The sequence below is a fragment of the Nicotiana tabacum genome, chromosome 3, assembly GCF_000715075.1.
Source record: "Nicotiana tabacum cultivar K326 chromosome 3, ASM71507v2, whole genome shotgun sequence".
In the NCBI taxonomy this organism is placed as follows: domain Eukaryota; kingdom Viridiplantae; phylum Streptophyta; class Magnoliopsida; order Solanales; family Solanaceae; genus Nicotiana; species Nicotiana tabacum.
The window spans coordinates 121819404-121831834 of NC_134082.1; the positions used below are offsets into that span (position 1 = coordinate 121819404).

The 12431-nt window shown below is 30.4% G+C and overlaps 1 protein-coding gene across 1 annotated transcript; it reads right to left on the minus strand.

Annotated features, from left to right (window-relative positions):
* Positions 1–576: 576 nt before the first annotated feature.
* On the minus strand, positions 577–1283 carry LOC107766818 (putative calcium-binding protein CML18). The gene has a single exon (XM_016585688.2). The coding sequence runs from the start codon at positions 1232–1234 to the stop codon at positions 758–760; it is 477 nt and encodes a 158-aa protein (XP_016441174.1). The 5' UTR covers positions 1235–1283; the 3' UTR covers positions 577–757.
* Positions 1284–12431: the final 11148 nt, after the last annotated feature.

Here is a 12431-nt window from a genome sequence, read left to right on the forward strand (position 1 = left end):
GAGTACTCTTATACTAAACAATTTGTTTTTGTGTTTAGGGTATCTAACCACATTAAAAATAAACTAAATTTAAATTTATGAGGGTACTTTTTTAAAATTCCATAGTTAATTTTCTCTGAAAACGGACTAAAAATGACAAAAAGTGTCAAACAAGCGGAAGTAATAATATTATATGCCAGCCGCCTTTAATTAATGAAAAACGGCGTTTCGGAGAGGAAAACCGATAGTGACAGAGTACATACTACTAGTCTACTAGCGCGTTGCCCTATCAACACGATTACGATTCCGTGTGGTTTTTGGCACTTCTCAATAACTTTGCATATTCGTAAGCCACAAATTTCTTCAGCGGCACTCCAAAAGTATCAACCAATTAATACAAAGCAATAAAAACCAATCAAGAGGAGGTGAGCAATAAGTGAGATGGATTGCGCGTGACTTAATAGTAAAAGTCCCAAGTACACAATTGAAATCATGAAATTTAATTTTTGAAGTATTATTTTTTCCTTTTTTGAATTATAGTAATCAAATTGGATCTTAACAGACAGTTTCTGCAAATATATTCCTAATAGTCCAATATCATAGAAGTTTTTGCTGCTTCCGAATTTCTCGAGAACTAACTACAGTTAAAGTTGATTGACAGCAAAAACGCACAATAGAAATCTGTCAAACAAGAGCAATAGAGAAGCAGGCAGAGTATCTACAAAGTTCTGAAATCGGTTCCAATTAAAAAACCTACCGTTGATTTATAATCGAAAAGTCAAGTCCTACTCATCATCTTCTTAAACTCCTCGAAGTTAACACATCCATCGCCGTCAACGTCGACGGAGCTGATCATACGCCGGCAATCCTTAAGCGAGCACTTCTCTCCTAGGCTTTTCATAACAGAATGCAATTCAGCCGCCGTGATCTTGCCATTTTTGTCCTTATCGTACAAGTCAAAAGCCTCCCGAAGCTCCATGCTATCATCACCGTTCGTTTCTCCTCCAGGACAGTGAAAAGCTGCGAACTCTTTCAAGTCAATAAAACCATCGCCATCAGTGTCAACTTCCAACATTATTCGCTTTACTTCATCCGGCGATGTCGTACTGCCAAGCGCATTCAGAATCGCGCCAAGCTCAGACAGAGAGATTTTCCCGTCGCCATTGGTGTCGAACTTCCGGAATACCTTCGCGACTTCGTCCATCTCCGCCGTTGAAACTGCCGGCTCTTTGGAATCGGTCGGAGTTTTGGCCATAACGGAGCAGGAAAGGGAAGGGGAAGAGATTTTTTCAGTTGTGAGTTAGTTGCTGGGAATATATACGAGAGGATCACGCGGTTTAACGCGCAAGAGTGGGATATAATTGTCTGTCACGCGGAATTTCGCGTGAAGTTCAGGCCGCTTTTAGTTGTTGAGGCAGGATCCAGTACGAACGCTCCCATGCTTCTTAACAATAATAAATGGAGGACTTCCAAATGGAGTAGTAAATTTCAAGTATTTTTTTTATTCCTATTTTAATAGAGAACCTAAAAATATTTGAAACTAAAAGTTATTTTTGTTCTCCGAAGAATGTCAAATGTTGAAAACTAATTTAAAGTTGGAGTAAAAAATTTGAATTATTTAATTTAATATTTGTTAGTTTCTTTAATTCATGTTTAAATAAAAAATTTAAAATAATATTCTATCAAAATATAGTTTGCACTATTATAAAGTATTGCTATTACTTATTTTCTTGTATGGAGAATATTGATATCATATTATTGATTATTTTTGAAATTTTGAGTAAATTATTTTTTGGATACTTTTATCCTATATCACATAAAGCAAATAAGTATCCAAAAAGGAAAATAAAACATTTGTTTTCGAGTGGATACAACTTTTGTTTAAGAAAGTGGCCGCATATAAAACAATTACTACTATTTAGTTTTTTTTTATTCATGTACTATACTATATAAGCTATGGCTCACTTCTATGAATCTATTGTAATCAATCTATTCTAGTCAAGTCTATATCGTGCCAAATTTAGTGGAGTAATTAATAGGAATTCTAACAAGTTGTACTAATTCATTTATTAACTACTAGCGTAAAAATAAAATTCAAAAGCTTAGAATGTCAGCCCTAGAAGGAAATAAATCAATCATGCAATCGAATTTCCGGCGGGATAAAGGCTTTCAAAATAGAAGACTTAAAGAAAAGGAGAAGTGTAAATCTTAAAGGATGTAACTACTTATAGTCTTTAAATTTCCGGCACTTTACCTTGTTTCGTAAGCTTATTTGTACGAATCTACGTTAGTTGAATCAGTATATTTATAATACCGAATGATTAAATATATATAAAGTATAATCGGATGGAAGGCAAGGCAAAAGGTGGGGGGGAAACAGGTGACGAATAATTAGCGATTAACGCAGTTAGGCGAGCATCTTAGTAAATGCTTGAACGACGACAGGTGGCACGGTGAGCCTAATTTTAAGCAAAAGAAAAAAAACAGTGACTTAGCTTCATCTCAATAATGGGACTTCACAGTTCACATGCTGACGGATCTGGATTCTTATCTTTCACTTCACGTTAGCTAATTCGGCAGTTAGTTTCAGTTTGTCGCGGAAAATTTATAAATGGTTAGTTTTACACCTGGTCAGTCAAATTTAACCATATAATTAAAAGTCAACGATATTTAGCCGCGAATTAAGCACGGTAATAATTTGTTGACTAAAATACCCCTACTATGTTTATTAAATTTACGCGACTTGACCTTATATTCTCCTTTAGCAAAACCTTCCCGCTTTAAACTGAAAATCGAAGTAAGCTCTCTCAATTAAATCTATCTTCTACCACCACAGATTTAATTGTGATTCTCTACAATTCTTCTGTTTGTAATTCAAACCAGAAAATTCTCTCAGTAAAATTTTTTGATTCTTCGAATTTTCTGCAAATCGAAGTAAGTTCTCTCAATTAATGCTTTAATCTGTGTTATTTTGACACATTTTCTCAATGCGTTAATCTGTGCTTAATTGTATTAAATATCTTCTTTTCTGTAATTTAGATCGTAACTATTAAAATCTGCATTGTTCAAAACCACAAAAAATAATACAAAATCCTTCAGAACATAACGCCAGTATAATTAGCTGGACTTTTCTAAATTAATATGTAAAACTTAGACATTTCCAGTATAATATACTGGAAGTATGTTTTGACTGCAGTAACAGCAGTATAATAAACTAGAATTTGCTTAATATATATGAAAAACTCAATTATTTCCAGCTTATGATCTTGGAGTTATATTTTTTAACATTATAACTTCTATATATCTAATTATTTGGGTTCCTGTATATTTTGTTAGAGATGTTCATTGCGGAATTATAATGTCCAGTATTTTATACAGGATATTCACAAACCAGATTTTTTACACAAAGTTTGTTGATTTAACTCTCTCAATTAATGCTTTAATCTGTGTTATTGTCTAATTTTCTGAATGCATTAATTTGTGCTAAATTGTATTAAATATCTTCTTTTCTGTAATTTAAATCGTAACTAATAAAATCTACATTGTTCAAAACACCTATAAATAATATAGAATGCTTCAGAACATAACGCCAGTATAATTTGCTGGACTTTTCTAAATTAATATGTAAAACTTAGATACTTCCAGTATATTATACTGGAAGTTTGTGTGACTCCAGTAACTCCATTATAATAAGCTGAAATTTGCTTAATTTATATGAAAAACTCAACTATTTCCAGCTTATTATACTGGAGTTATATTTTTTAACAGTATAACATCTAAATATCTAATTATTTGGGTTCCTGTATATTTTGTTGGAGATGTACCATACGGAATTATAATGTCCAGTATTTTATACAGGATGTTCACAAAAAAGATATTTTACCCAAAGTTTGTTGATTTAACTATTGTTGTATTTCTTATTTTAGTTGCTTACTGATAATTATACTGGAAAATCTAGTTATAAATCTATATAGGCCAGTATATTGTAATAGAGATAGGTAAGGCAGTTTCTAATTTGTATCTACTATACTTTTCTCGAATTATAACTCCAGCTTATTATTTGGTTTCATTAAATACAGGATGCATACAAATTTCTTGCTTATCGCATTCGATGGCAAATGGACTGTAGATTTCAAGTACTTAGATCACAAAACAAAGCTTCTCCTTATAAATGATGGGACTTCGTTTGAAGAATTCATGAGTAAAATTTTTGAAGTTATGGAGTTCAACAACAACAAGTTTGAAGCAAAAGTATGGCTTAATATCAACCTAGGTACTGCTAAGGGAATACAAGTGACAAAAGATGAAGATCTTAGCTTGTGTATGATGCTTTTAAAAAATAATCCATACTATAAAGGTTCCAAATTTGTTGTTGAAATATCAGAAATGCCAGATCAACAACCAGAAGGTAGTGCAATAATGGAAATTGACAATCATCAATTATTGCACAGAAACACATATGTTCCGGAAGAGCAAGTAATGTTGATATCGGAAGTAGCAGAAGAGCAGGAGATGTCAATTTATGACATTACAATGCAAAATGAAATTGTAATTCCTGTGGAATATCAAGAGATTGAATCACTAGACACTATTGAAGGAAGAAAAGGAAAGCAAAAGGAAAGGCAAAAGAATCCCCATCAATAATACTAAAGGAAAATGTATCATTGGATGATGTAAAACTCGAGTCAGTTTTCCAAGACAAAAATGCTATGATTAGATGTTTTTGATTAGCTTCTATAAAGGAGCACTTTGAGTTTTATGTTAAGAGGTCAAGTAACAAAAGATATTCTTTGGTATGTGCTAATGAAAAGTGTGGTTGGACTGTTTGAGGTTCAAGAATTAAACAATCAACACTTTTTAAAATAGTTAAATTTCAGAGAACACATGAGTGCTCGGTTGATATTAAAAAATCACACCAAAGACAAGCAACTTCTAATGTGATTAGAGATTCTATAATTGACAACTTAAGGGACATAGCTACTGAAGTAAAGCCTAAGTTTGTCATTTCAGAAATGAAAAGAGCACATGGAATAGATGTTGGTTATGGAAAAGCATGACATGCTATTCAAAAAGGGTTATCTTTATTAAGAGGAACAACTGAACAGAATTATGAGCAGCTGGCATCATATTTGTATATGATCGAACAAAAAAATCCAGGATCATATACTAATATTCAGAGAGATGCAGAAAACAGGTAAATTTCTTATGTTTGTGTATAAAATAGAGGCCTTCAAAATTTAGTAATAAATTTTGTCCAGTATATTATACTGAATTCTCGTGTGAATGTTTGTCCTCCAGTATGTTATACGGGATATTTTACGGGATGTTTGCCTTGTGTAAGCTTTTTCTCCAGTATATTTTACGGGATATCTGCCTTGTGTAAGCTTTTATGGGATGTACTCCAGTATATTTTACGGGATGTCTGCCTTGTTTAAGTTTTCTGTCCAGTATATTATACTGGATGAGTTCTGTTTAACCTAGAAGTTTGTTTTATTTGTCATTACTTTTTTGAGTGATTATTCGTCTTCTTTTTTATTATGTTCTTTAATCCAGTATATAATATTTGAGTTGTGTTTGATTTCAGTATATTTTAATGGAAGTTTGTCGTCTTTAAGCTTTTTGTGTAGTATGTTATTAGTATTCAACTTGTCATATGGTATAACTGAAAGTTATTTACTTTTCAATTGAACAGGTTTGTCTACATGTTTTTCATGTATGGGGCATCAATTTCTGGGTGGAAGTATTGTAAACCACTTATTGCAGTTAATGGAATATTTCTAAAAAAAAATATAGAGGTGTTCTGTTAGTGGCTGTTACAAAAGATGCAAATAACCAGATTTTCCCTATAACATTTGGGGTAGCGGATTCAGAGAATAACGAATCATATGAATGGTATTTCAAAGAATTAAGAAAAGCAATTGGGATTCGTAAGGATTTAATATTTTTGTCAGATCGACACAAGGCCATTGCAAATGGTATTGCAAAAGTTTTCCCTGAGTGCTACCATGGTATTTGCATATATCATTTAGAAAAGAATCTAAAGCAAAGAAGAGTGAGAAATACTGTACTAAACCTTTTTCAAAGTGCTGCAAGAGTATACCTTCAATCAGAATTTGATGACTTCATGTCCCAAATAGCTGCTGTTGATAAGAAAACATTTAATTATTTGATGGAGGAACCACCAGGAAGGTGGGCTCGTTCACATTGTCCGAGAAGACGATATGTTATGTTAACAACAAATATTGTTGAATCAATGAATAATGTATTGAGACGTGCAAGAGAATTGCCACTTTTAACAATGATGGATTTCCTACAAGAAAAGTTGCAAAGCTGGTTCTATGAAAGAAGGACAAATGGAGAAGGAATATTCCGTGAGATATCAAATTGGGCAGAAGCAACATTGGAAGAAAAAATTAAACCAGCTTTTACATTTAGAGTATTGCCCATTGATCGACTCAAATTCAATGTGAAAGAAGGGGGTATGGAATTTATTGTTGATCTAGACAAAAGAACATGTGATTGTTGTCAATTTCAGCTAGATGAAATACCCTGTGAACATGCAATTGCTGCAATTGACAGTATATATCAAAAGAAATCGGCCTTTTGCTCAGCATATTATTCAAGGGACTTTTGGTTGAAAACATATGAAGGGCAAGTAAATTCTATAGGTGATTCATCGACATGGGTTATACCAGAAACTATTAAATCAGAAATCACTAAGCCTCCAGATGCAAAAGTAATGCTAGGAAGAAGACAGAAGAATCGACATATTTCTGGTACAGAATTCAAGAAAGAACCAAGATGTGGTCGCTGCAAACAATATGGGCATAACAGAACAAATTGTACAAATTCTGTTGTAGTTCATCCTTATGCAAGAAAATACAGGGGGGGGGGGAAATGATTGATTATATACAATAAGGTTGCATTGTCTGATATGAAATAGTGATTGTAATCCTGAATAATTTGTTTGGTATTCTTGTTTTTCAAAATATTATTACTGTTTTTTTTTGTTTCTTGATTTGCCGCAAAAAAAAAAATCTTGTTATGAAGTTCCCGTATAAATTACTGGACATATAATTTCGGAACATATACCTCCAGTAAACTATACAGGAACATAATTTTAAATTATTTAATTCCAGTAAATTATTCTAATTACCAATTTTGCATTATTTTACACTTCTCTATTATAATATACTGGCTTATATCCCTTCATAAGTAGAATTTTCAAAATATTTTATATGGACTAACCAAAATTGGTCAAATTTAGCATAAAACATTCTGGATTTTTCAAGTCCAGTATTAAATACGGGACATAGTAGTTTAAAAATATATAACTGCAGTGTCATATACAGGAATTAAAAGATTAAATTATTTAATTCCACTAAATTATATTAGATACCAAGTTTCCACTATTTTCCAGTTCTCCACTATAATATACTGCTTATATTCCTTTATAATTAGCATTTCCAGCATATTTTATAGGGAGTAACCAAAATTGGACGAATTTAGGATTAAAAAATCTGGATTATTCAAATCCAGTATTAAATACAGGATATCATGTTATAATAAACTATAACTATAGTGTTATATACAGGAAACGAAATAATTAATTATTTAAATCCAGCAAATTGTTCTAGACCCCAAATTACCAATATTTTCCGATTCTCCATTATAATGTACTGGCTTATATCCCTTCATAAGTAGCATTTCCAGCATATTTTATAGGGAGTAACAAAAATTGGACGAATTTAGGATAAAAGAATCTGGATTATTCAAGTCCAGTATGAAATACAGGATATCATGTTATAATAAACTATAACTATAGTGTTATATACAGGAAACGAAATAATTAATTATTTAATTTCAGTAAATTATTCTAGATACCAAGTTTCCAATATTTTCCGATTCTCCATTATAATGTACTGGCTTATATCCCTTCATAAGTAGCATTTCCAGCATATTTTATAGGGTGTAACTAAAATTGGACGAATATAGGATAAAATAATCTGGATTATTCAAGTCCAATATAAATTACAGGATATCATGTTTTAATAACGTATAACTCCAGTGTGATATACAGGAAGCAAAATATTTAATTATTTAATTACAGTTAATTGTACTAGATACCAAGTTTTAACTATTTTCGACTTCTCCATTATAATATACTGGCTTATATGCCTTCATAAATGGCATTTCCAGCATATTTTATACGGAGTAACCTAAATTGGACGAATTTAGGATAAAAGTATCTGGATTATTCAAGTCCAGTATGAAATACAGGATATCATGTTTTAATAAACTATAATACCCGTGTAATATACAGGAAACAAAATATTTAATTATTTAATTCCAGTAAATTGTTCTAGATGTCAAGTTTTCAGTATTTTCCGATTCTCCATCATAATATACTGGCTTATATCCCTTCATAAGTAGCATTTCCAACATATTTTATACGGAGTAACCAAAATTTAACGAATTTAGGATAAAAGTATCTGGATTATTCAAGTCCAGTATGAAATACAGGATATCATGTTTTAATAAACTATAAGTCCAGTGTTATATAGAGGAAGAATAATTAATTATTTAATTCCAGTAAATTGTTCTAGATGCCAAATTTTCAATATTTTCCGATTCTCCATTATAATGTACTGGCTTATATCCCTTCCTAAGTAGCATTTCCAGCATATTTATAGGGAGTAACCAAAATTGGACGAATTTAGGATAAAAGAAACTGGATTATTCAAGTCCAGTATGAAATACAGGATATCATGTTTTAATAAACTATAACTCCAGTGTAATATACAGGAAATAAAATATTTAATTATTTAATTCCAGTAAATTGTTCTAGATACCAAGTTTCCAATATTTTCCGATTCTCCATTATAATGTACAGGCTTATATCCCTTCATAAGTAGCGTTTCCAGCATATTTTTTAGGGAGTAACCAAAATTGGACGAATTTAGGACAAAAGAATCTGGACTATTCAAGTCCAGTATTAAATACAATATTTCATGTTTTAACAACATACATCTCCTGTGTAATATACAGGAAACAAAATATTTAATTATTTAATTCCAGTAAATTCTACTAGATACCAAGTTTTCAATATTTTTCACTTCTCCGTTCAAATATACTGCCTTATATGCATTCATAAGTATAGTATTTCCAGCATATTTTATAGGGAGTAACCAAAATTGGACGAATTTAGGATAAAAGAATCTGGATTATTCATGTCCAGTATTAAATACAGGATATCATGATTGAATAATATATAACTCTAGTGTAATATACAGGATTTTTTTTTAATTATTTAATTCCGCTAACTTATTCTTGATCCCAATTTTGCACTATTTTCGACTTCTCTCCATTATAATATAGTTGGATATATAGCTGCCAATATGATATATGATATTGTTTGATTTTTCACATTTGTAACAGTAAAATCATAGTCATTATTAATATTTTCATTGAATTTAAAGAGATCAAAAGTAAGTTAGACAAATACATTAACAAAAAGAAATTATATTAGTATAAACTAAAATTACATTGCCACCATTCCGATTCCAAATACTTCCACAAAAACACAAAAAAAAAGAGCATAAAATAAAAAATTAATCAGAGTCACAAGAACTATCCTCTATACTGCCACCATTATCCCCATATCGGACAATGATCTCCAGCCTATCCAGTTTGTCCTTGAGTCTTCTTAAATCCCTTTCATATTTGTCCATAAACTCATCGAACTTGATCTCAAAGGCTTCGATGATATCTTCTTTAATTTGATCACCTATGATTTTGATTGCTACATCCATTTTTCCTTATTTTTTCTATTTTGTCTAATAAAACTAGATGAGTTTGTGTGAATAAATCTGTAAATGATATGATACTTATATAGCGTAATTTTTTTTAAAATTGTATATGAAAAGACAAAAGGAAAATTGAACATTAGGGGTAAAACTAAATATTAATGAATCACAATTTAATGAAAATGGTGTAAATATAATTATTACTTTAACACAACTTCCAATGTGAAATATAAATTAATTTTACTGGTTAAAAATGCATCAAACAGTGCACCTCATAAAATACCATATTTATAATGTAATACAAAGCAATATGTATAATATTCGAGTAGTTTATTTTGGATAAAAAAATTCCAAGATTTCCAAATTTCTTATTATATATATACAACTCCAGTATAACATACAAAAAAAATTCAAAAATTAGGCTCCAGTATAATGCATAAGTAAAAATGCTCTAATTACTATGATACAAGTCCCAACATATAATATAACTTGTGATTAAAAATGCACAAAAAACGGAACCCAATGGTTACTTAATGAAATTTATAGGTAATGATGAAATATTATAGCTAATAATAAAATATTATAGGCAAGTAAACCAGAGTCAATAGTATGTCACGTCATATAATAACGTCATATAATAGCTATTACTTGATAGACTACAAATTGCTGTAGTTTGATTTATATTGCTTCATAATTAGAATTTTCAGAAACCAACCCATGAAAAATCAAACTTATTATGCATAGTTTGATGGCATATGATATAATTTATTGTACACATTCGGGTTTAAAATACTAGAGAAAATACTTGTATTTGATATAGCTGCAGCATAATATACATGAATTAAAATTACACAAACAAATGAATATAATTTGATGTCCAGTAAATTATACTAGATACCAATTTTCCAATATTTTTCGATTCTACATTATAATGTAATGGCTTATATCCCTTCATAAGTAGCATTTTCAGCATATTTAATAGGGAGTAACCAAAATTGGACGAATTTAGGATAAAAAAATCTAGATTATTCAAGTCTAATATGAAATACAGGATATCATGTTTTAATAAACTATAACTACAATGTAATATACAGGAAATAAAATATTTAATTATTTAATTCCAGTAAATTGTTCTAGATATCAAGTTTCCAATATTTTTCGATTCTCCATTATAATGTATTGGCTTATATCCCTTCATTAGTAGCATTTCCAGCATATTTTATAGGGTGTAACCAAAATTAGACGAATTTTGGATAAAAGTATCTGGATTATTCAAGTCCAGTATGAAATACAGGATATCATGTTTTAATAAACTATAACTCCAGTGTAATATACAGAAAATAAAATATTTAATTATTTAATTCCAGAAAATTGTTCTAGATATCAAGTTTCCAATATTTTCCGATTCTCCATTATAATGTACTGGCTTATATCCCTTCATAAGTAGTATTTTCATCATATTTTATAGGGAGTAACCAAAATTGGACGAATTTAAGATAAAAGTATCTGGATTATTCAAGTCTAGTATGAAAATACAGGATATCATGTTTTAATAAACTATAACTCCAGTGTAATATACAGGAAACAAAATATTTAACTATTTAATTCCAGTAAATTGTTCTAGATATTAAGTTTCCAATATTTTTCGATTCTCTATTATAATGTACTGGCTTAAAATCCAAAATGTAATTATTATTTAATTCCAGTTAATTGTTCTAGATATCAAGTTTCCACTATTTTCCACTTCTCCGTTATAATATGCTGGCTTATATCCCTTTATGAGTAGCATTTTCAGCATAATTTACAGGAGTAATCAAAATTTAACGAATTTAGCATAAAAAATCTGCATTATTCAAGTCCAGTCTTAAATACGGGACATAGTTGTTTAACAACCTGTAACTCCAGTGGAATATACAGGAAATAAAATATTAAATTATTTAATTCCAGTAAATTGTTCTAGATACCAATTTTGTACTATTTTCCACTTCTCCATCATAATATAGTGCCTTATATCCCTTCATAAGTAGCGTTACCAGTATAATTTATAGGGAGCAATACTGGATAATACGATATAGTCTTTAATTCTAGCATAATATACAGCATATTAACCTGCATTTCAATCAAAAATATGTAGTCAAATGACAGAAAAGAAGAAAAAACTATTTCTTGGTCTTTATCATGCGCCTTTTTGAAACAGAAGGTTTATCTATTCTTCCTGTGGCCTCATCTTCACTAACAAGATATTCCAGCTGCTTCTTCTTACCATAATTGTATAATAATGCTGCATATCTGAATCGAAGACGTGTAGGATCAAAGATGTTCTTGTCAACTGGTATCTTCTTGCCTTCAATAAAATACTTCGCAAATGCAGAACAATATATACCACAATCACTACAATAAAACACATATTAAGAAACAATAAAGGATAAAAAGCTGATGTAATATAAAGAAGAAAGATAAACACAGGAAAACACTTACACTTTTTCCTGTTGAGGCAAGTTATCCACTGAAATAACAGCAAATGGATTACTTAGATCCTCTTTTTCCAAATAATGTGCTTTATCCATTGCAATATCACTTCTTTGCTTATAAAATGTAGTAGTGTTGAGCAACAATGGTATCATTACAGCAAATGAGTTCAAAACT